The following is a 26,305-nucleotide window of genomic DNA, read 5'->3' on the forward strand; positions in this document are numbered from 1 at the left end:
TTTTCACCAAATTTGAGAAGTTTTTACCACTATTTCTTCAAATGTTTGCCTGCCCCATTATTTATCCTCTTCTTAGACTCCAGTTTACGAGTGTGTCAGAGTGCTTTATATTGTCCCACAGGTCACTGAAGCTCTATTTTTAAATTTTTTTTTCTTTTTGTTCTTCTGATTAATTTGTATAAATATCTTCAAGTTCATGGTTCCTTTCTTCTGCCATCTCCACTTGTCTGTTAAACTTATGCAGTTTATTTTTCATTCAAATATTTAACCTTGTAATTCCAAAACTTCCATCCTGTTCATTTTACAATTTACAGTTCTCTGCTGAGAGTTAGCATCCCTTAACCCATTAGGACCACATTTGCCTTTAAGTCCTTGAACATCTTAATAACAGTTGCTATAAATTCCTTATCTGATCATTCCAATATTAAGTGGTACAGGGAATCTTTTCTCATTGACTGCTTTTTTGTGTAATTAATATCTTAATTTCTTATTTCTTAGCCTATCTATATTTTTGTAATTTTATGCAGGGCACTGTAAATGATACATTGAAAAGAGTCTGGAATGTGTTGTTTCTTTTAAAGAGTGTTCAATTTGGGGGTGGCATGCTATTTTCTTTTCTTTATTATGGGTCACATTTTTCTGTTTCTTTGTATATTTAGTAATTTTATACACATACTCTTATGGAGGCCTTGTTTTTGCTTCGTTATGGTGGGTTCCAGGTTTGCTTTTATTCCTAGGTCAAATCCTTTATTCTCAAGAAATTGGCTTTTTTCCTAAGGCATGCTCCTTCTGAGTATAGATGAAAAGGCCAGGGTGTTTACTAAGCTTTCCTGACTTGGTGTGATGCAAACTCCCAACTCTGTTTCCTTTTCAGTAGAAAACTGTTGAGATCTCTATTAAATATTTTCAACCTCTCAAATGTTGCTTGCTCCATGAGTTCCTTGGAGAGTCACAAATAAAGGACTCAGGTGTCAAACAAGAATGTGAGGGAAGTTTGTACAGAAATTTTAAACCCCCTCCTGCCTATAGCTTGTCCTCTTTCTGATTGCACAGTCCCCTGTAGTTTCTACCTGCTTTTTGTTCACTCTCAAGTATCTTCGCATGTTGGGTGTTTTAAATTTTGTTCAAGCTTTTGATTGTTGTCAGCAGGAGACCTAGTCTTCTATAAACTATTCCACCATTATTAGAAAATGATAGTATTTACTTACAAGTTCTTATAGATTTTTGTGACAGGAAGTTAAATCTGACTCTGATACCAACTATTGAATCATGACTATAGCTGGGAGTTTGTACATTTTTTTTTTTAATTTTTTTTTTTTTTTTCCGGTACGCAGGCCTCTCACTGTTGTGGCCTTTCCCGTTGCAGAGCACAGGCTCCGGACGCCCAGGCTCAGTGGCCATGGCTCACAGGCCCAGCCGCTCAGCAGCATGTGGGATCTTCCCGGACTGGGGCACGAATCCGTGTCCCCTGCATCGGCAGGCGGACTCTCAACCACTGTGCCACCAGGGAAGCCCTGTACATTTTGATGGTGAAAAAAATTTGCATTTTTTCTTCTAGTTTTATTGAGATATAATTGACATACAGCACTGTATAAATTTAAGGTATACAGCATAATGGTTTGACTTACATGCACCATGAAAAGATTACCAAAATAAGTTTAGTGGATATCCATTATCTCATATAGATACAAAATTTAAAAAATAAAAGTTTTTTTCCTTGAGATGAGAACCCCTTCCCTCTTAATAACTTTCATATATAACATACAGCAGAGTTAATTATATTTATCATGCTGTACATTGTGCCCCTAGTACTTATTTGTCTTATAAGTGGAAGTTTGTACCTTTTGACTGTCTTCATCCAATTCCCCCTCCTCCCACCTCCCGCCTCTGGTAACCACAAATCTGATCTATTTTTCTATGAGTTTGTTTATTTATACATTATACATTTCAAATTGGTCACCATGAGAAGTCTAGTTACAGTATGTGACCATACAAAGATATTACTTAATTGTTGACTATATATACCACACTGTACATTTTATACTCATGACTCATTTATTTTGTAACTGGAAGTTTGTACCTCTTAATCTCCCTCACCAATCCTCTCCTTCCCTACCCCCCTCCCCTCTGGATACAACCTGTTTGGTCTCTGTATCTATGACTCTGTTTCTGTTTTGCTATGTTTGTTCATTTTGTTTTTTAGATTCCACATGTAAGTGAAATCATACAGTATTTTGTCTTTCTCTGACATTTCACTTAGCAAAATACCCTCTATATCCATCCATGTTGTCATAAATGACAAGATTTCATTCTTTTTTATGGCTGAGTAATGTTCTTTTGTGTGTGTGTGTGTGTGTGTGTGTGTATATACCACATCTTCTTTATCCTTTCATTTATTGATGGGCAGTTGGGTTGCTTCCATATCTTGGCTATTATAAATAACACTGCCATGAACCGGGAGGGCATATATCTTTTCAAATTAGTGTTTTTGTTTTCTTTGAATAAATACCCAGGGGTAGAATTGCTGGATTATACAGTTCTATTTTTAAATTTCTTGAGAAATCTCCATACTGTTTTCCATAGTGGCTGCACCAATTTACATTCCCACCAACAGTACACAATTGTTCCCTTTTCCTCACATCCTCACCAACAATTATTTGTTGTCATTTTGGTAACAGCCATTGTGACAGGTGTGAGGTGATAGCTCATTGTGGTTTTGGCTTGCATTTCCCTAGTGATTAGTGATATTGAGGATCTTTTCATGTGCCTGTTGGCCATCTGTATATCTTCTTCGGAAAAATGTCTACTCAGGTCCTCTGCCAATTATTTTAATGGGATATTTACTTTTTATGTGAGTTGTGTGAGTTCTTTGTATATTTTGCAGATAACCCCTTATTAGTTACATCATTTATCTTCTCCCATTCAGTAGGAAGCCTTTTCACTTTGTTGATAATTTCCTTTGTTCTGCAAAAGCTTTTTAGTTTGATGTAGTTCCATTTGTTTATTTTTGCCTTGTTGGCCTTGCCTGAGGAGACTTATTCAAAAAAAATATTGCTAAGACCAATGTTAAGGAGCACACTGCATACATTTCCTTCTAGGAGTTTTATGGTTTCAGGTCTTACATTTAAGTCTTCAATCCATTTTGAGTTTATTTTCATACGAGGTATGAAAGTAGTCCAGTTTGATTCTTCTACATGTAGCTGTAGAAGTTTTACTGACACCATTTTACTGACACCATTTATTGAAGAGGCTGTCTTTTCTCCATTGTATATTCTTGCCTCCTCTATCATAGATAAATTGACCATATAACTGTGAATTCATTCCTAGGTTCTCTATTCTCTTCCGTTGACCTAAGTGTATGTTTTTTGAGCCAGTATCATACTGTTTTGATTACTGTAGATTTGTAGTGTAGTTAGAAATCAGGGAGCATGATACCACCAGCTTTGTTCTTTTTTCTCAAGATAGTTTTGGCTCTTCAGGGTCTTTTGTGTTTCCAGACAAATTGGGAAATTTTTTGTTTTAGTTCTGTGGGAAATGCCTTTTGGTATTTTTATAGGGATTGCATTGAATATGTAGATTGCCTTGGGTAGTATGGTCATTTTAACAATATTAATTCTTCCAGTTCATGAACACAGTATATCTTTCCATCTGTTTGTTTCATCTTCAATTTCTTTCATCAGTGTCTTATAGTTTTCCAATACAGGTCTTTTACCTCCTTAGTTAGACTTAATGTTAGGTATTTTATTCTTTTTGATGCTATTATAAATGTAATTGTTTCCTTAATTTCTCTTTCTGATAGTTCGCTGTTAGTGTATAGAAATGCAACAGATTTCTGCATATTAATTTTGTATCCCACAACTTTACCAAATTCGTTGATGAGTTCTAGTAGTTTTTGTAGAAATCTTTATGCATCTATATATAATATCATGTCATCTGCAAACAGTGACAGTTTTACCTTTTCCATCCCGATTTGGATTCCTTTTATTTATTTTTCTTGTCTGATTGCTGTGGCTAGGAATGCCAATACTATGCTGAATAAAAGTGGTGAGAGTGGGGCATCATTCTGTTTCTGATCTTAGAGGAAATGCTTTCAGCTTTTAACCACTGAGTATGTTGTTAGCTTGGGCTTGTCATATATGGCCTTTTATGTTGACTTATGTTCCCTCTATACTCACTTTCTGGAGAGTTTTTATCATAAATCAATGTTGAATTTTGTCAAAAGCTTTTTCTGTATCTATTGAGAGGATCATATGATTTTTATTCTTCAATTTGTTAATATGGTGTATGACATGATTGATGTTTGAATATTGAACCATCCTTGCATCCCTGGGATAAACCCTATTTCAGCACAGTCTATTATTCTTTTAATGTATTGTTGAATTCAGCTTGCTAATATTTTGTTAAGGATGTTTTTGTATCTATGTTCATCAGTAATATTGGTCTGTAATTTTCTTTTTTTGTGGTATCTTTTCTGGTTTTGGCAGCAGGACGATGCTGGCCTTTTGGAATGAACTTGAAAACATTCCTTCCTCTTCAAGTTTCTGGAATAGTCTGAGAAGGATAGACATTAACTCTTTTCTAAATATTTGGTGGAATTCCCCTTTGTCACCATCTGTTCCTGGAATTTTTTTTTATTACTGATTCAATTTTATTACTCAAAATTGGTCTGTTCATATTTTCTATTTCTTCCTGATTCAGTCTTGGGAGGTACATTTCTAGGAATTTGTCCATTTCTTCTAAGTTGTCCATTTTATTGGTATAGATTTGTTCATAGTAGTATTTTATGATCCTTTGTAGTTCTGTGATGTTGACTTAACTCCCCATTTTTCATTTCTGAATTTATAGTTTTGAACCCTCTCTCATTTTTTTCTTTATGAGTCTGGCTAAAGGTTCATCAATTTTGTTTATCTTTTTAAAGAACAAGCTCTTAGTTTTATTGATCTTTTCTATTTTTTTAGTCTCTATTTTATTTATTTCTACTCTGATATTTATGATTTCTTTCCTTCTACTAAGTTGGGGTTTTGTTCTATTTCTAGTTCATTTAGTGTAAGGTTTGGTTGTATATTTGAGATTTTCTGGTTTCCTGAGGCAGGCTTGTATCACTATAAACTTCCCTTCTAGAACTGTTTTTGCTGCATCACATAGATTTTGGATCATTTTGCTTTCATTTTCATTTGTCTCCATGTATTTTTTGATCTCCTCTTTGATTTATTCAGAGACCTATTGGTTATTTAGCAGTATATTGTTTAGCCTCCATGTGTTTATGATTTTTGAAGTTTTTATCTTGCAGTTGATTTCTGATCTCATAGTGTTGCAATGTGATGTTTAATATGATTTCAATCTTCTTCAATTTACTAAGATTTGTTTTGTAGCTTAGCATGGGATCTACTCTGGAGAATGTTCCACGTGCACTTGAAAAGAATGTGTATTCTGCTGCTTTGGATGAAATGTTCTATATAAATCTATTAGGTCCATCCAGTATAATGTATCATTTAAGGCCAGTGTTTCCTTATTGATTTTTGGTCTAGATGATCTGTCCATTGATGTAAGTGGAGTGTTAAAATCCCCTACTATTATTGTGTTCCTGTCAATTCCTCCCTTTATCTGTTAATATTCACTTTACACATTTAGGTGCTCCTATGTCGGGTGCATATATATTTACAATTGTTATATCTTCTTTTGGATTGATCCCTTGATCCTTATGTAATGTCCTTCTTTGTCTCTTGTAACAGTTTTTATTTTAAAGTTTATTTTTTTGTGGTATAAGTATTTCTGTGCTGGCTTTCTTTTCATTTCTATTTGCATGGAATAACTTCTTCCATTCCCTCAGTTTCATTCTCTTGTCTTTAGATCTCAAGTAAGTCTCTTGTAGGCAGCATAGTGATGGGGCTTGTTTTTGTATCTGTTCAGCCACTCTATGTCTTTTGATTGGAACATTAATTCATTTACATTTAAGTAATTATTGATAGGTATGTACTTATTGCCATTTTGGTCATTGTTTTGGGGCTGTTTTGTAGTTCTATTTTTTCATTTATACTTCTTTTGTTCTCTTCCCTTGTGATTTGATAACTATCTTTAGTGTTATGTTTGGACTTCTTTCTCTTTTTGTGTGTATTTCTATTATAGATTTTGTTTGTGGTTACAATGAACTTTATATATATCTATATAAATATATGATTATTTTAAGTTGCTATCTCTTAAGTTCAAATGCATTTTAACAAACCTGAATTTTTATGTCCTTCCCCACTTTTAATGTTTTGGACATCATAGTTTACAACCTTTTTGTTTTGTGTATCCCTTAACTACTTACTGTGGATATAGATGATTTTACTACTTTTGTCTTTTAAGCTTCTTACTAATTTCATAAGTGATTGATCTACTACCTTCACTATATATTTGTCTTTAGCAGTGACATTTTCTCCTTTTGTAATTTTCATTTTTCTGGTTGTGGAGTTGTGGTCTTTCTTTTCCAATTAGAGTAGTATCTTTAATATTTCTTCTGAAACTGATTTCATGATTCTGAATTCTTTTAGCTTTTGCTTGTCTGCAAAATTCTTGATCTCTCCTTTAATTCTGAGTGACAGCCCTGTTAGGTAGAGTATTCTTGGTAGTAGGTTTTTTCCTTTCATCACTTTTAATATGTCATGCCACTCTTTCTGACCTGCAGAGTTTCTGCTGAAAAGTCAACTGATAGCCTCATGGGAGTTCCCTCGTACATAACTTGCTGCTTTTCCTTTGGTGCTTTTAATATTCTCTTTTTATCTTTAATTTTTGCCATTTTAATTACAATGTGTCTTGGCCTGTTCCTCTTTGAGTTTATCCTGTTTGAGACTCTCTGTGATTCCTGGACCTGGATGGCTGTTTTCTTTCCCAGGTTAGAAAAGTTTTCAGCTATTATGACTTCAAATAAGTTCCCTGCACATTTTTCTCTCTCTTCTCTTTCTGGGATCCCTACAATGCAAGTGTTAATAGGCTTGATGTTGTCCCAGAGGTCTCTTAAACTGTCCTGATATTTAAAAAAAAAAAATTTTCTGTTCTGCCTGAGTGATTTCCACTGCTCTGCTTTCCAGTTCCCTGATCTCTTCCTTTGTATCATCTAATCTACTGTTGATTCCTTCTGGTTTATTTTTTATTTGTTATTGTATTCTTCAGCTTTGCTTGGTTCTTATTTATATTTTCTCTTTGTTTAAAAACTTCTAACGTCTAACTGTGTTTATCCATCCTTCTCCTGAGTTATTTGAGCACCTTCATGATCATTACCTTGAACTCTTTATCAGATAGACTGTTTATCTCCATTTAGTTCTTCTGGGGCTTTATCCTGTTCCTCCTTTAAGCATATATTTCTCTGCTGCCTCATTTTGCCTAATTTGCTGTTTTTATTTCTATGTTTCTGGTAGGTGGGTTACATTTCCTGACCTTGGAGAAGTGGCCTTATGTAGGAGACTTCCTATGCCTTTCAGCAGTGCACTCCCCTCTGGTCACCAGAGCTACATGCTCTAGTGGTGTCATCTATGTGAGCTGCATGGGCCCTTCTTTTGTGGTGGGCTGACTACTATAGGCATGCTTGTAGGTAAGGCTGGCCCCCAGTCTGGTTGGCTGCTGGGCCCTGCCTATTGTGAAGATTGCTGGTTGCTGGTGGGCAGGGCTGTGTCCCATCATGTCTGGTGGCACAGTCCAGGGGTTCCTGAGGCTAATGCTGGCCTGCTGGTGGGCAGGGTAGGGTCCTGTGATCTCTGGTGCTAGAATTGGCACTTGCCAGCACCATTGTCCTCATGGTAGAATGAGCTCCCCAAAATGGCTACTGCTAGCATGTATGTCCCCAGGGTGGATCCAAGTTTTCTCCTGCCTCTCCAGGAGGCTAAGATAGCAAGTGGTTATGACCCAGGCTCCTTTCATATTACTGCCTCTGCCCTGGGTCTCAGAGCTTGTGAGGCTTTGTGTGTGCCAAGAGTAGAGTCTCTTTTTCCTACAGCCCTCCCCAAAAGTAAGCCCCACTGGCCTTCAAAGCCAAACATTCTGGGGACTTGTCTTCCTGGTGCAAGCCCCCTGGGCGAGGAGCCCAACGTGGGGCTTGGACCACTCATTCCTTAGGAAGAACCCTTGCAATTGTAATATCCTCTCATTTGTGGGTTACCTACCCAGGGGGATGGGTCTTGACTATATTGTGTCTCTGCCCCTCCAACCTGTCTCATTTTGGTTCCTTCTTTACATTTTTAGTTGTAAAAGATCTTTACTATCAGTCTTCAGGTTGTCCTCATTGATGGTTGTTCTGTAAATAGTTGTAATTTTGATGTTCCTATGAGAGGAGGTGAACTCAGGGTCTTTCTACTTTACCATCTTGGCCACTCCCTCCCTGCATCTTTATTTTAACTAACTTATAACTGAAATTTGGGATTTACTTCAATTACAAATGTAAGCAATAAACCAAAATAGTAATTTGCAATATCTGTAACAGTATCACCAATAGTCATTACAAATACTTGAAAATCATATTCGGTTGTGGCAGATATCTTGCCATATGATAGATGCTCATCACTATTTCAAATTTCAGGAGCTGTTAGGCCCATTACTAGATTTTGTTATTTAATGTGCTAATTAAAACCTGCATATATTACTGTTTCTAAATTTTATCTTTAATATTTTGATAGCAGAATGTCAAAATAATTTATTTCCTTTGCAATCTCCTGTATGTTATTTTATATATTAAAAACATTATTCTAAAAAAAAAAAAAATTATTCTAAGAAGAGATCCTTAGGTACAAAAAAGTTTGGAACCCTTTCCCTAGATTTTTGTATGACTTCTTTTCACCAAAGTTCTCCCTAAAAGATCATGACCTTGAAGTTTCCCTTTATAAGAAAGATCCTGTTCCCAACCGCACCTGTCTCCTGAGTTTTAAACAACTATATTCACAGAGAATTCCATATTGATACTCACAAACATCTCTAACTTTACACAATCCAAAGTGAGTCCATTACTTTCACTGCCAAAATCCTGCTCCTTCATCTATGTTCTTGTGCTTAATGGCATCCCCATCTACCTAATGACACAAAACAGAAATTTTCATTTACTTATTAACTCTTGCCTCTCCCTCACATGCCACATCCTATCAATCACCATATCCTATCAATGGAACTTCTAAATGGCTCAAAAAATCTGTCTATTCTCCCAATCCCCTCTACTCTTCCCTTAATTCTTTCCCTTGTATAATAATCTTTTTTTTTTTAACCTGTTACAAGAGAATTGAGGCCACCCTCTACCCAAGTCTTGACTTTCTTCCTGGAACCCATGAGTCTATTTTTTCTCAAGTTCTCAGGGTCTGGCTCCATTACTCAATGTCTTTTTCTCCACATCTTCAAACTCCCTCTCCTGAATATTTTTCCAATAGCATGTAAGGGTGTTCAACTGTCTGATTTTATCTTTAAGAAAGCTGACTATCCACACTCATCTATCTGCATTTACTCTCCTTATTTCTCACTGCTTTGTGGAATCAACAGATATACATTTAAATCACTTTGTGCATCCAGTTAACAACTCTGTTCTTTTGCCGTTTAACACTTTCTTCTCATCTCTCTTCTACCTTTTTGTATAAGGCCCAATAATTTCTGCCACCCATTCATACTACTATGTCTTCTAATAGAAAGGAACAACCAGTCTTTAGACCTAGTGTAATTTTTCCAACTGTTTCCAACTTTGCCTCCTCAGGGACCTTTATCTAACATCTTAACCTTTCTTTTCTGTATCTTTAAGCTCTTCCATTCTATTGGCCTTCACCTTTAATGTGTAAGCATATTATTGTACCTTAAATATAATCTTAGTTTCCTCAATCTTCATTAGCTTGTGAGCAATGTAGGGGAGGAAAAATAATTTTCCCTCTACCCTTCTGAGTTTTGGGCTTAGACTCCTATAATAAAACACAGTTTAAAAAGAGAAAACAAATATGTTTATTAACATGTATATGTTATGTATACATGGGAGATACCCAGAAAAACTAAGTAACTACCCCAAATGGTGTAAGCCATCACCTTAAATACCATCTTCAGCTAAAGACAAATAAAGATGTGGGGTGGGGGAAACCAGTTATAAGAGGTGACCAGGAAAAGCTAGGTAAACAAGGGTTAGGTTTGTTATGCAGAATTAAGTGGGCTTCTTCTCCATTGATAAGATTCTCTTATGATTTAGTCATCCTTCTCTTCCAGGTACAGAGAGGAAAATGTTTACGAATGGAGATTTCCTTTGTAAATGCAAATTTCTCTTAGGCTGTTTTCAGAGCTTCTCTTGTGTCTGTCATTTCTCAAAATAACTCAAAATAATCCTTACGCCAAAGACGCATATTTTGGTGTGGCATATTCTGCTACCCATCAGTAGTAATGTTGCCATATTTCGATGTTATCTCAAATTTCACTTCCTCATGCACTCAGCCATATTATAGTTGGACCTCCCTAGGACCTCCCTCACTGTTTAAAAAATAAAATTCAACTGAGTAAATTGTAAGATCTAATTGGCTTTATTCAATGATTCATGAATTGGGTAGCATCCCTTCTAGTGAATAAATAAGGACTTCAAAGGACTGGACAAAATGGAAGGTTTTTACAGGCAGAAGGAGAGTGGGGCAAGGAAGTTATTAGCAAAAGAAAATAATTATTTCAGGTTAGGTCATCTTCTTTTGAGGGAAAAGGTAATGGAAGGGGTCATTATGCAGATTACCTCATTAGTGCTGACCAGGAAATTTCAGATTGCTTAAAAGTCACATTATTGGGAGAAGTTGAGACTATTAAGCCTTAGTTTGCTGTCATGGAGGCAGATGACTCCATTTGGTGCTTGCTATTTCTTTTTAACACCCAGCTGTCCAGAAACTCTTACCCAGGTTTATCTTACAAACCCTGGGCATTCCTTTTGTCACCTCATGAACTGTCTTCTCATGCTTTCCTGCTTACGAAGAATCTTCTTCTTTTAGTTCCACTTCCCTCAAAGTCATTTAAGGTCTTTTCCTTACTCGATATCCTTCATTCATGCATGCCTAGGTTCCTACTCTTCTCAAAGCTAAAAACGCCTTAAGTTCAAAGTTGACTCTCAACCTGATTCTGACTTCCTTAAAATTCCCACTGCATCATCACAATACTGATTTATCTGCCAAAGTATGCAAAATATTTCTCCAACTCTCAGTCACACTTTGTCACCTGAGAACTAAGGCAGCACTGCTTGTGTTTGTTTTGTCTTCTATGTTCTTCTCTGAAAATAGTTCCTTCATCTTCTGCTGTCAATTCCCATTGTCAAGGGACTCACTTATTACTCTGTGAGGCAAGGGACCATTCCCATCAGCCTGACATTGTGTCATCCTCCTAGGTGTCCTTGAAAAAATTCCTCTCCATGAAAAACTCATGAAAATAGATACCTAGGAGATAGCCCTGCAGTTCAGTAAAAAATTCCCTTAATCTATGTTTTCATTTTGATGTTGGTCAATCTGCTCCAGGAAATGTATTTTATAATCTCTCTTTCCTCTATCTAATTACCATTTATTATTCATCTCTTGGCAATCTGTTTCCTGTCTTCACTACTCCACTATAATTGTTCTCTCTATAATCACCAGTGACCTCATTTTCAAAGACAGAGGAAATGTTTCAAATTCTAGACCCTTCTGTGACATTTGATGCTGTTGAGGATGCCTTGTTCAGAACACTCCCTCTTTTTGCCTGTTATGACATAATTTTTCGTTCACAGTGAACTATTACCATGCTGCTGATAGCCACTTTGCAAATTTTGCTACTGGTAATTTTGATCTTACCAGAAGATGTCAAAAGAAGTTTATCAGACCAGGCTCACACATACGCTGACAATGTAACGCTATGTAATGACTACTGTCTGGCCAACACTGATTGTAAGATACTATCAATTGTAAGATGCATCACACATTAGAAGATGTTAAAATCTAAAAGAAATGTACATCTAAGAATGATTGGCATATGGTATTATTATCTGATTGAAGAGAATTGATCTGTGTTGCTTGAATTCAAGGCTTCAAGAAATAATGCGAACATCTTTATACATTCTCTGAACTTACTTGCCTTATCTGAAGTAAAATAACTGCACCAAGTTATTTTATGGCTTTTATGAGGCTAGAATAAAATAATGCATATAAAGTATATACTGCAGATACAGTACCAAAGTTAGTAAGCACTCAATAAATGATAGTAGTCGTGGTAGTCATAGTAACACATATTTTCAATAAAAACTTGAACTATAACTATTACTGAATTCAGTGTTCCTAAAATGCTAAGACTCCACATGTTTATTGAAAGTATTTTTTTCTCTCTGAGTTTAAGTAACCTTAATGAATAATAATCACTTTCACAGGATTTTCTGAGAACTAAATGAGATAATGCATGCAAAATATTTGACTGTTTATTGGTTGAAGTAGTACCTGATATTTTCAGCCGAATGTGAATTATAACTTATCTTTGTTCTTTCTAAAATTCTAAAGATGATGTAGATTAATTGAAGTTAATTTCAGAAAGACTTAGTAATTCTAGTTAATAATTCCTTCTTTTTATGTTTTTTGTCTGGATTAAATAATATATGAAAGTATGCAATAATTATAAAACACATGACTCAGCGTGTGACAAATAAAAAGCACTCAGTAAAAAGTAGTTATTATTATTGCAATTGTTGTTATTTATACCTGGCATTTTCTTTCTTTTTTTTTTTTTAACGTTTTTATTGGAGTATAATTGCTTTACAATGGTGTGTTAGTTTCTGCTTTATAACAAAGTGAATCAGTTATACATATACATATGTTCCCATATCTCTTTCCTCTTGCATCTCCCTCCCTCCCACCCTCCCTATCCCACCCTTCTAGCTGGTCACAAAACACTGAGCTGATCTCCCTATGCTATGCAACTGCTTCCCACTAGTTACCTATTTTATTTTTGGTAGTGTATATATATCCATATATACACTACCACTCTCTCACTTTGTCCCAGCTTATCCTTCCCCCTCCTGGTGTCCTCAAGTCCATTCTCTAGTAGGTCTGCGTCTTTATTCCCATCTTGCCCCTAGGTTCTTCATGACCTTTTTTTTTTTTAAGATTCCATATATATGTGTTAATATACGGTATTTGTTTTTCTATTTCTGCCTTAGTTCACTCTGTATGACAGACCCTAGGTCCATCCACCTCACTACAAATAACTCAATTTCATTTCTTTTTATAGCTGAGTAATATTCCATTTATATATGTGCCACATCTTCTTTATCCATTCATCTGTCGATGGACACTTAGGTTGCTTCCATGTCCTGGCTATTGTAAATAGAGCTGCAATGAACGTTGTGGTACATGACTCCTTTTGAATTATGGTTTTCTCAGGGTATATGCCCAGTAGTGGGGTTGCTGGGTCGTATGGTAGTTTTATTTTTACTTTTTTAAGGAACCTCCATACTGTTCTCCATAGTGGCTGTATCAGTTTACATTCCCACCAACGGTGTCGGAGGGTTCCCTTTTCTCCACATCCTCTCCAGCATTTATTGTTTGTAGATTTTTTTAAATTAATTAATTTATTTTGGGCTGTGTTGGGTCTTCGTTTCTGTGCGAGGGCTTTCTCTAGTTGTGGCAAGTGGGGGCCACTCTTCATTGCGATGCACAGGCCTCTCACTATCGCAGCCTCTCTTGTTGCGGAGCACAGGCTCCAGACGCGCAGGCTCAGTAGTTGTGGCACACAGGCCTAGTTGCTCCGCGGCATGTGGGATCTTCATAGACCAGGGTGTGAACCCGTGTCCCCTGCATTAGCAGGCAGATTCTCAACCACTGCGCCACCAGGGAAGCCCCTGTTTGTAGATTTTTTGATGATGGCCATTCTGACCGGTGTGAGATGATATCGCATTGTAGTTTTGATTTGCATTTCTCTAATGATTAATGATGTTGAGCATTCTTTCATGTGTTTGTTGGCAATCTGTATATCTTCTTTGGAGTTCATTTTCACTTTTTCTCCTTGGACATATCAAAGGTTTAAAAATATCAAAGACTGCTTCATTATACTTGCTAAATTAATTTAACTTTTCTGAAGTTAACTTCACCAAATAACATGCGCCTTTCATAATTTTTACGACAATGAGTGAGATGATGCATGTAAAATATTTAGTTGCTATTACTGATGTTGTTTATGTTTACCCTGACATAACATCACCTGAATTTCTACTAGCTGACAAAATTAAAATACTGAGAAAGACTTCATAAATTTGCTGAATTTAACTCTCCAGGGCTTAAGTAACTTCATCCATTAATATAGAACAGCAGCTCTCAAACTCTTTGGTGTCAGGACCTATTTATACTTTTCGAAATAATTGAAGACCTCAAAGAGCTTTTGTTTGTGTGGATTATATCTATTGATATTTATTATAATATAACTTAAAACTGAGAAATATTTAACATATTTATGAATCATTTCATTTTAAATAACAGTAATGAATCCATTTAATGTCAATGTAAATATTTTTTATAAAAATAAACTATATTTCCCAAAAATAATTGAGAGAAGGCCGACATTGTTTTACAGTTTTAAAATCTCTTTAATATTTAGTTTTAGGGAAATATAGTTGGATTCTCATTTATGTATCTGCATTCAACCTGTTTTATGTTATTAGGTTGAAGTTTATAAAGAAAATGCAGTTTTAAAGATAAATAGCTGGAAAAGGGAAACATAGCAAACTCTCTAAAAGAGTATCAGAGGCCCCCCAGGGTCCTTGAACCACACTTTGAAAACTGCTGACATATACTTTTAATTGTTTTTTAAGTATTGATTAAGATAATCTGTACAATAGGTACTGCTATTAATGCTGCTTTAGCTGCTATTATTTACATTTCATTTCCAGATACTGACAAAAGAACTTAAGTTTCTTGTTTTGTTGACTGCATTCACAGTTTCTGAAAAACCAAAAACAAATAAAACTAGTGATGATATAGATTTGGTAAAACGGTTAAGCTCCTTCACCAAATAATATCTGTATTTTAGGAGTTTTAACCAAATTGAGATAATACATTTTATATCTTTAATGTCAGTAATATGCATGGCTCAATGCCTGGCATACAAGATAGACTCAATAAAAGGCAGCCTTAGAATCACTCTTTGTTCAATGTACATAAAATTATACAAATAGATGCCAGGGATAAAATTGGCGTCACATACCCAATAACTCCTTTAGCTCATCTGGGATCACTCTGCTACCCTCTCTTGTTGTCTCTCAACAGGCTTACTTTTAGGCCCAAGAATCCTTTAGGAAAGTGAATAAATCTTTTAACAGAAACAAGCTAATACCAGTTCAGAGCTGGGCTCTGAGTAATGCTGACTTCCACTGACCTTCTGATCAGAGTGTGAGGCCTTCCCTAGAAACTTCAGATATCTAGAAATACCTAAAATATTGTGCAGCATTTCCTTGGGAATTGAATCTCCACTCCAGCACTTGTTTCCTGAGTGTAGATATGTCTACCCTTGTCAGGATTCCTCCAGAATGAATGCAAACTCCCCAGATCAAGTTTCTAGCCTCAGGCTCTGGTTCTCACATTGCTAGAGGGCAGGGGAGGGGGGCAGTTTGGAAGGGGAGCCATTCCACTATACCCCTCCCTCCTCTGGTCTTGCTATAGGATCCTGAGAAAGTATAACATAGTTTTCTACCAACATTTTGTCAGAAAACCGCCTTCTTCTCTATATTTATATGAAAATGTTGAGCGTTTCCACTCAGGAGGCCAAGACTTTTGCTCTAGAAATAATCACTTCCAAAGTTAGCAGTGGTAGTAAATCTTAGAGACTTTTATGATCTGAGGTCTAATAGCCATTTCTTTCTCTGTTCCAGAAAGGACTTCTATGTCTTCTTTTAATTTCTTCAATTTTTAAAATATTAAACTTTTGTTAGAGACACTTCCAAAGACTGTAAAGTTAGATAGAATTATATAGTAAAGACCCATGTACTCATTACCCAGCTCCAAGATTTATCAGTTTATGGACTGCCTTCTTTCATCCATACTTCCATCCACTTCTCCCTCCCATATTATTTTGAAATAAACCTCAGAATCGTAATACTTTATCCTTAAATACTTCAGTCTCTATATCTAAAAATATAAGATTTTTTCTACAGAACCACAATATCAACATCACTTTTAAAAATTAATGAACAAAAATTATTTAATATCATCAAAAGGCCATTGTTCAAAATTTCCACCTGTGTCATGAATATTTTTTAAAATTTATTTGCATCAAGATCCCAAGAAGGTCCACATATTATAATGCTTGATAGGTCTTTTAAGTCTCTCTTAATCTTAGGTTCTCTCTCTAATTTTTTCTCTTGTAAATGATTTGTGTTTAAGTAACCCGTCCCTCTTTTCTTAATCTCATATTAGCTTCCTTAACTCCAGAAAACTTCCTGCAGCCTAATCCTCACTAAAACATTTCATGAAGGATAAAGCCAATACTGACTTTTTTCAGGCAAGCTGGATCTACACTCTTTCTAGATATTCCCTCATATTTATAACTTTTGGAATAAAGATCCTAACAGTACAAACCGACCACATTCTTACCTGTCATTTTATAACTCTTAAGAAATGTAATCTGCGTGGTTCATCAAACTGGGTGAATATTACCTTCTGATACTTGCCACTCTTCCCATCCAGAGTTCAAAGGTCTTTTCACCGGATCCTGCACTGTATTACCTGAGAACACTTTCTGTTTGCAGTGTCTCCTAGTTTTCACAGCCATTTTTACTTTCTTGAATGGCATGCCCAGGTTCAGGGTTGCAGGCATATACCAATACCCCAAGAAGTCTTGTCACATCTATCACTGGTTCTCATACCATCACTTGGCCTCTTTCTCTAGAAAAAACAACAAACAAAAAAAAACGGTCATTTAAGAAATTCAGGGTCTGAGTTAGAAGGCTTAAAGATCACTTTCCAAAGACTCTTTCTTCCTCATGTCTTCCTAGAAATTAATTACCAATCAATATCCTCAGCGAGCTCTTAGCAAAGAAACATTTACCATTTATTTCCTTCTTGATCATCCAGCCAAACACTGTATACCTGACAAAGTGTGTTAAGACTCCTGTAGGGGAGTTCCCTGGTGGCCTAGCGGTTGGGATTCTGGGTTCAATCCCTGGTCAGGAAACTGAGATCCCATCACCCACGCTGTGCGGCAAAAAAAAAAAAAAAAAGACAATCTATAGGGACTTTCAGTTTCAGATTTGTCACTGTTCCCTAAAGCCAACAATGATCTTTGAGAGTGCGCTTCTATCCCCTCTCACAGTTCATAGTGCAGATATCCACCAGCTCAGGATTCCTCATAATAATCTCTGATGGAATCCTAAAAATGCAGTCTGAATTTTCCCAGGCTTCAAGTTCCTGTGGACACAAGAGAGAATAAATTAACATTAAAATTTGAATTTCACTTGCAAGTTATCCCTACTTATTAATGTACGACCTCTTCGAGATCTACCATAATGATTTCTAAAAATTTCTAGGTTTCTTACTTATGCTCAGGCATAAGAGCACCTTCTGCTCCCACCTCCTTGTTGATATCTTCTGCCTGTGAGCTTCTTTATTAATGGAAGTGCTTACCAAATTACTACCTCTCAGTATTCTTAAAAAACAAAAGAGTTCAAAACTCCACACAGAAATGGGAGGACTGTATCTTTCCCAACTCAGCATTTCTATCTGTCTCTTGACCCTGCTTAAGCACAGAGTCTCAGGAAAATGCTTACTAAAAAGACAATCCTTTCAGTTTCTGCATAGATTATGTCCACACTGTGGTCAGATCTAATTCCTGTTTGGGGGACATACTATCCTCTCCATCTCCAGTAACTCCAGAGCTCCTAGGCCCTGTCTCCAAAGGACACACACACAGAAGTTCCTCTTCTTGACCACTTTCCTCAGGAAAAGATGTCCTTGGCTAAAAGCTCAGCCAACCCTGATATGCTATAATTACTCTTGTAGGTGGCATACACATCATTTTTATTGCATTTGGAAGCTGCTTAAAAATGAACAGTTGATAACAAACGTAGTAAGGTAGATAGCTAGTGGGAAGCAGCCGCATGGCACAGGGATATTGGCTCGGTGCTTTGTGACAGCCTGGAGGGGTGGGATAGGGAGGGTGGGAGGGAGGGAGACGCAAGAGGGAAGACATATGGGAACATATGTATATGTATAACTGATTCACTTTGTTATAAAGCAGAAACTAACACACCATTGTAAAGCAATTATACCCCAATAAAGATGTTAAAAAAAAAAAAATGAACAGTTAAATTTATTGACGTCATTGAGTATAGATGTGAAGTTATTCACTCATTCAACAAATATTTATTGAGTGCTTTCTATGAGCCAGGACAGTTCTAGGAATTGGAGATAAAACAAAAAAGACACGAACCACTCTTATGCACAACCATACCTGTAATTATCTCAATAATGATAATTCCACATCTTCTACAGGAAATTTGGCGAGAAGGCATTCCTAACTTGAAAAAAGCTGTCATTTTCTGATATCATACTGCTACTCTTTCATGTGACTACCCATTTATGCTGTGAATAGCCTTCAACAGATAGATCTAAATTTTCTTCAGTGAAATGCAATTAAATGCATCCCACTGTACAAATCTGTGCGACCCTTCAATATGTTGTAACAATGTCCTACCTTCTTTTCTGTTCCTGTAGGTGTATCAGTTCCTATCCCAGTGATTGGACTGAGGGATGAAGACAAGGTGTTCATCAACAACACCACCTGCGTGCTGAATGACCCAAATTTCGTTCTTATTGGGTCCTTCGTAGCTTTCTTCATACCGCTGACGATCATGGTGATTACATACTGTCTAACGATCCACGTCCTTCGCCGACAAGCTCTGATGTTACTGCACGGCCACACGGAGGAACCGCCCGGAATTAGCCTGGATTTCCTGAAGTGCTGCAAGAGGAATACTGATGAAGAGAACTCTGCAAACCCTAACCAAGATTTGAACCCACGCCGAAGGAAGAAGAAGGAAAGACGGCCAAGGGGCACCATGCAAGCTATCAACAATGAACGAAAAGCCTCGAAAGTCCTTGGCATTGTTTTCTTTGTGTTTCTGATCATGTGGTGCCCGTTTTTTATTACTAATATCCTGTCGGTTCTTTGTGGGAAGGCTTGTAATCAAAAGCTAATGGAAAAACTTCTGAATGTGTTTGTTTGGATTGGCTATGTTTGTTCAGGAATTAATCCTCTGGTGTACACTCTTTTCAACAAAGTTTACCGAAGGGCTTTCTCCAACTATTTGCGCTGCAATTATAAGGCAGATAAAAAGCCTCCGATCAGACAAATACCGAGAGTTGCTGCCACTGCTTTGTCTGGGAGGGAGCTTAATGTTAACATTTACCGGCACACCAATGAACCAGTGATTAAGAAAGCTGATGACCAGGAGGCCGGTATAGAGATGCAAATGGAGAATTTGGAGCTACCAGTTAATCCCTCCAATGTGGTTAGTGAAAGGATTAGTAGTGTGTAAGAAAGAGCGGTGCAGTCTTTTCCTACAGTAAAGCTACAAATGTAGGAAATTGTTCTATAATTCTTCTGTCGGTCATAACCTAATGTAAATATTGCTGTCTGAAAAAGTTGTTTTTATATATAGCTTTGCAATCCTGTACTTTACAATCATGCTTACAGTAGTGAGATTTAGGGTTCTGTATTTACTGTTTATAATAGATTGAGAATAATTTACTTTGGTTGTTTGATGCAAACATGTTGATTTTTTCCCCCCTTCCTTCCTTCCTTCCTCCTTCCCTCCCTCTCTTTCTTGCTTTCTTTCTTTCCCTCTTCTCTCTCTCTCTCTTTTTCTTTTTCACATACGGACGTGTTGATCTTCATCTCAGGTGACATTTGCAGGAGACCAGAATGATGCACAGGACAGTGGTTACACTTCAACCACGCCAAAATTGAACAAATTCAGTGAAATCTATTTTCTGGGTTAACAGTAAATATACACTTTAAATTCTTGCTCAGCTCATCTACACACATAAACACAGTAAGATAGGTTCTGCCTTCTGATAATCTATCATAACTATTAGTGAGTCAAAGGCAGAACTTAGCCTTGTTGTCACACATAGGGGAAATTTTGACATTGTCAGAATGTTCTGTTGATATTTTACTGCAATGTCTGTCACCAGACATAGTGGTATTTTAACATAGCAGCTGGTTAACCAGGACTACAGAAGTGGAAGGATGATACGAGATATATACACCAATAACAGCTTTTCACTTCTTACAGACAATGTTCAAATTCCGATTATAATGACAAGCAAACTGGAATTAGTGTTTTCATTCTGGTCCTTAGTAAATACCTAATTCCATGATTAAACTGGGAAACAAAATCCCAGAGTTATTTCCCAATCCAGGATTCATCATCAATTGGGTTTTGATCTCAGGATCCTGGAAGTTTGTGTGCTACACACAAAATGAAATTAGCATTTTGAGCCTTATTAAAATAGTATATTAATTATGGTACCTCTATCTATAGGACCTAATTTAGCAGTCCATTTTTGAGTAAAACTTGCATTGGAAGCATAGATGATCAAAAGCTTGGAAGTTTTGCTTGATTAAGGACTACAGAACTGGGCCCTTAGAATGTGAAAAAAAAGTAATTAAAAAGAAGCTTTTACTGAACTTTGGGAAAAACAGAAATACAGAGTTTCCATTTGGATTTTAAACAAAATGTATCTCATTTACAGATCCTTCCAAACTCTCTAGTGCAGGCAAGGCTGCAGCTAATTTGTAAAAGTGGCAAGCTCTTCATTGTACTGCAATTATGTACCAGAAGTTTAAATCTTTGTTAAAATATAGTGTTGCGTTACAGTAAGTGTTGGCCATTGTTTCATTCTTGGGCCTGCTGCTCTCTAAGAGTTCAGTACCATTTTACTAGTTTGTTAACCGTGAAAGGTTTTCAAACATTGCTAAAGTCAGACCATTAAGTCTATGCTGTGTGCAGAGTGTACAAGGGTTTCCAGTAACTGTATTTCCATGTGTGTCCATGTCACACAACTGTGGATCAATTTCTGAAGAGTTCATGATGCTATTTCTTATGCCTGACAGTTACTTACACACCTTAGAGTATCTTGAAATTGGTGAAGGCAGAATCTGAATTTCTAAAATCCCTGGTGTGTGTCCTCAACACACAGCATAGATAAATCCAACAGTCTGCCACAAGGGCGGTGGGAGAGCCAACGGACGTATTTGAGGACACTCATACAGTCCCTACGTGATTTGCAACACTGCCAAATGCCGGTCAATTGCTTGAGCATGCCCAATTATGACATGAAAGTAAAGTCTACCTGCCTGTTGGCTCTGTTGAACTGCATGTTAAAACAGTTATATGAAATTGAGTGAGATCTAATTCTTACTGAAATGAAAATGTCTGAAGAAACACACCATGCACTGATTATGAGTTCTGCACATACAGATGGTGTCCTGCATGTATGCCGTGTATGATGCATAAATCCATCGATTTGTATTAATGTAAGGCAGAGTAGGTGATATAAGAAGGACTGAAGCAAATCCTTCAGCAGTCTTTAAAAAGACCATGCAATCAGATCTGAAGTATGGTGAGTATTAGAGAAAATTGGAAACATCTGATTTCTTTCCTGAACTATCGGGGCAAGCTCATAGCACATGTTTTACAAAGAAATAAAATATAAACCACAGATTTTCAAAAGCACTAGCAATAAGTTGAACGATAATAGCTTACAGCACATTTGTTAATAATTCTTATGCCATCAAGTAGTAGTACTTAATAGTACCCAACACAGTAATTATTCTCAAATTGTGTGCTATTCATAAGTTCTGTGCAGTTCGGTATGAAACAAGTATACTCATTTGGATATAAACCTTACAGTTCAATGTTAAACCTACACCTTTTATAAATGTTTTAAAGTCCATGTGATAAGTGTAAACGTGGTGAATTTACTGTCAAACAGATCATTTTGATGTCCTATTATGTATGTATATCTGTTTAAGACACGTGCAACAGACTGCCTTATATTATTTCCTGTAAGTCTTCTTTCATCAAGTGGTACTTTTTGTGAGTGGTTGCAAAGTGTTGTCTTATTCCTGGTTCCTGTATGTTATCCATTCCAGGTTTTTGTGATACTTCCTATTAATTTATTAAATTTATTAAATGTTGCCTAATATGTCACCTGTCTTTTTTCCCCCTGCATCTTTTGAGGGAAAAATACACCACTTCATTTCTTGGAAAATTAAATTGTAACCTGTTAAATAAGTTCATAAAGACAAATACAACCAGAAAATATTACTCTTCTCTATGTACTCAAAGACTGTGACACTTGAGGAGAGACAAGAGGTGTAAACAACAAACGCAATATTAATAACAACATCACTGATGCCTGGTAAGCAGAATAACTGCAGTCTCAAATTATCCTACTTTCCTTAACCTGAGCAGGGGCCTGGGGTGGCTCATATGCTCTCTTTGCTATAGGTATCATTGCTATCTTATTCCCATCAAACTCTAAGCTCCCCTAGAGAGGACCATGTTTACCTTATTGATGGTTTTATCCCCAGTTGATAGCGGCCACTCTATGTTCAACAGACACGTATTGAGCGTCAGTATTTGTGGGCATTGTATTATCTGTTCCTGTTGCCAGAAGGAGTCTTACAACTCCCCACTATTCAGTCATGTGGTGTGACTTGATCACCTTAACTGACCCCTATCCCAAATGGCTTTGGATACCTGTGCAATCATCAGGGTCACCATACTAAGCTGCTCTGTTCCTCCATACCTGAAGCCATGGGTGACAAAATACACTGGCCTTTTCTTTCAACATTTGTACCTTCCTGACGCTGAGTGAGCCCACTGGCATGAGTTCAGTTCCCTGAGAAGAAAGCAGGAATACCTCATTCCTTTGCAACCATGACTAGGTTGAGTCCTAGGAATGGGTCAAAGGATAAAGGTTGAACGGCCACTTTGAAACAACAGCGTCACTGCTGCCCATGGCTAGAAATATCTTGTACCACTGAAGCTAGGGACTACTCTTCCCCAACAGCAAGGCAATGGAGAAAGGTTGAAATTTCTGATGGCACAGACCTGGAGTTGTTACTACCAATGAAAGGGAAGGAGGGGCAGAGGAAGACTGGAGTGCCACATCCCATTGTACAGGAAGGTCTTCATGGTCTGAGGAAAGAAAGATGCTCCTTGCCATCAGGCAGCAGTACATTTCTGCTTACAGCAGAAACACACAGTTTCCACACAGTTAATCAGCTCCCCCTTAAGTCAATGCAATCTCCATGGTTGAGGCCCATTTCTCCTTGTATATTCCCCTAGACATATATTAACATATCACACAGAAAGGTGAATATATTAGAAAGAGGTATTTTTATAGGCAATGCCAACAGGAGTAGGTGACAGCATAGTGGCTCTCAAATATTATGTGACCCATAGCACACACTTTTTTTTTTTTTTTTTTTTGCGGTACGCGGGCCTCTCACTGCTGTGGCCTCTCCTGTTGCGGAGCACAGGCTCCGGACGCGCAGTCTCAGCGGCCATGGCTCACAGGCCCAGCCGCTCCGCGGCATGTGGGATCCTCCCGGACCGGGGCACGAACCCATGTGCCCTGCATCGGCAGGCGGACTCTCAACCACTGCGCCACCAGGGAAGCCCATATAGCACACACTTTTAAACATAAATAGCTCTAAGATGGGTCCTCTGGGATATAAATTCTGAGATGGAAATAAGTGTGCAGGATGTTTATTAGGAAGTGATCTTGGGACCCATCTGCACGGGGAAAGGGAAAAAAGGATGACTGGGCAGAGGGAAAAGTTGGGCTGTGATGTAGTTACAATAAGGACTTACTCCCCCTGCATCTTTGGTAGGGAAAATATACCACTTCACCTCATTTTCTTTGAAAGTTAAATTGAATTCTATAAAATAAGTTCAAAAAGACATACTTAACCAAAAAGTATCACCTTTCCTGACTAATTCTGCATGTATTCAAAGACTATAACACCAGCGGAAAGACAATTGAGAGGTGTGAACAACAAAAACAATATCACACTTAGATGACTCTCATGGGAAGCTTCAGAGTTGTCCCAAGTTGAAGCAAGGGTCCAATCCTCTATAGCACCACTGTCCCCAAGAGAGATATATGACTTTATGCCAGGTCACTCTCTCCAACAGAGGCAACTCCCCAAGAGGGCTTATACCTGAAAGTTGTCAAGTCCACAATCTCCCATCACCTGGGGAATAAACCCTTCAGCCCTGAAGGTAGGATCTGGTCAGTGTAGCATAGCATCTATAACAAATAGTACATTTATTGAGTAGAAAAGATTCACCACCTAATTCAAAAAGATTCACCACCTAGTTCAGCACCTATACAAATAACATGAAAGAACCTGGCTGCCTGTTACTTAAGCCAAAATCAAGGCAAATGGAGGTGAAAATAAATATATGTTTTTATATGAGATTTCTTTTCATGCTAAAGGTGTTCTCAATCAACAGATTTCTGAACCCATCTGGATAGCTCAGGCTAAGCTGCAGTAAAAAACAATCCCAAAGTCTCAATGGCTTAACAAAACAAACTCATTTTGCTCTCACACTCCATGTCTAACGTGGGTTGCCAGGAAACCTCTTCTCATCATAGTTACTCTGGGAAAAAATGGTGATAAAGGCTTCATCCTTCACACTTGCTTCCATGTAGCAGAGGGACAGAAATTTAGTGAACCTATTTCTTAAACCAAATCTAACCCTACCGTTTACTTTCCATTTAATCCTAACTCTATCCATACCCTCATGTCTTACCTATAACATTATTTCTGTTCTTAACTTTATCCTTAAAGCTATCTCTATGTATATCCTGTCCTGCTCTTAACTTTATAATTAATTCTAACCCTGACTCTTGTTTCTAAATTAACTCTAACCATGATCCTGCCTTCTGCGAACTCTAACCTTACTCAAAACTCTAACCTCACACTTACTATTAACTCCAATGCTTCCTTTGTCTTTACCCCTCCCTTAGGGCTAACTATAAACTTTCTTCTAACCTTACATCTAAGCTCCAGGTCTAGCTCTAATTATTTCTATTTTATTCTAAAAAAAATTTCTTTTTGTTAAGAGTCTGAGAAGCTGGACTGGAAGACACAGAAGGAAACTTTATGCTTGATCCTTTTGTACTTCTCTGTCTTAAAACCTCACAAGGGGCCAAACATACACGTGCTTTGTTTTATGTAAACAGGTGGTTCATACATTTAAAAATCTCCACTTTGCTATAATGGAAACCAAGGTCAGTGAGGTAAAGGGTCTTCCCCTAAATCACACTGCTGGAAAGAGCAGAGACTGAACTATCTGGTTTCTAAGGCTGTGCTGTTCCCAATATACCATATGACTCCTCTTTACTGTCCCATAGGCAAAACTGGCTTCCCCAGGGCAGGAAGCACAACCCATATTAAAGTGCATCTTTCCAAGTGTTACCACTTCAAAATGGGGTAAAGAAGTAGATGAGTGCAAGTTAGGAATAGCCTTTTTAAAATTCATTCACTCCTGCCGTTAAAATTAATAAGGATGGCCATGTATAGTCCACTGTGAATCCCTATTATGAGAGAGTTTTACCCTGAATAGGTTGGAAAAGGGGACAAGGATTGAACAAACAACGACTAACATGAGATTCATAGTGACAAAGACAACTCTCTCAGAAGTGACTTGTTTATGCTTAAGATGAAAGGGGTGCTTGAAACACAATAAAATAATTTTGATGATGAAGATAATGTTGCCGATGACATTCTAACATCAAAGAAAATACAATTACTATTTCAACAGGGGATTCATTCTAAGACTAGTGTCTTAGCCCATTCAGGCTGCTATAACAAAATACCACACACTTGGTGGTCTGTAAACAATAGAAATTTATTTCTCACAGTTCTGGACATTGGGAAGTCCAAGATCATGGTGTCAGCACGGTTCTATTCTGGTGAAGGCCCTCTCCTAGGTTGCAGACTGCCTGTGTCCTGCCATGTCTTCACATGGTGGAAGGGGTGAGGGAGCTTTCTGAAGCCTCTTTTATAAGGGCATTAATCCCATTCATGAGGGCTCCAGCCTCATGCCTAAGCATCTTCCAAAGACCCACCTCCAAATACCATTATGTTGAGCATTAGAACTTCAACATATGAATGGGGAGAGGGGACACAAATATTCAGGCCATAGCAATTAGTTTAATTTTACTAGGCAAAAAGGTTAAAATTTTATTTCAATGTTTAATTCAGAAATTACCCATATGCTTTTTATGGAAAAACCTAGCTTAGCTCTTCCCAGCTG

At 37.3% G+C, this 26,305-nt stretch overlaps 1 protein-coding gene across 2 annotated transcripts in view; it reads left to right on the forward strand.

The window, feature by feature from the left end:
* HTR2C (5-hydroxytryptamine receptor 2C) overlaps positions 1-22,168 on the forward strand; it is a 257,668-nt gene extending 235,500 nt beyond the window's left edge. Inside the window, exon 6 of one of the 2 annotated variants that reach the window (XM_027089542.1) lies at positions 18,678-22,168. In XM_027089542.1, coding sequence (XP_026945343.1) covers positions 18,678-19,501 — 824 coding nt within the window. In that variant the 3' untranslated portion in view covers positions 19,502-22,168. The remainder of the gene's footprint in view (positions 1-18,677) is intronic. The other variant, XM_027089543.1, reaches the window with a different exon arrangement.
* Positions 22,169-26,305: the final 4,137 nt, after the last annotated feature.

This window comes from Aethalodelphis obliquidens, unplaced genomic scaffold (genome assembly GCF_003676395.1).
Source record: "Aethalodelphis obliquidens isolate GAN/ISIS:26980383/991018 unplaced genomic scaffold, ASM367639v1 scaffold66, whole genome shotgun sequence".
Lineage (NCBI taxonomy): Eukaryota > Metazoa > Chordata > Mammalia > Artiodactyla > Delphinidae > Aethalodelphis > Aethalodelphis obliquidens.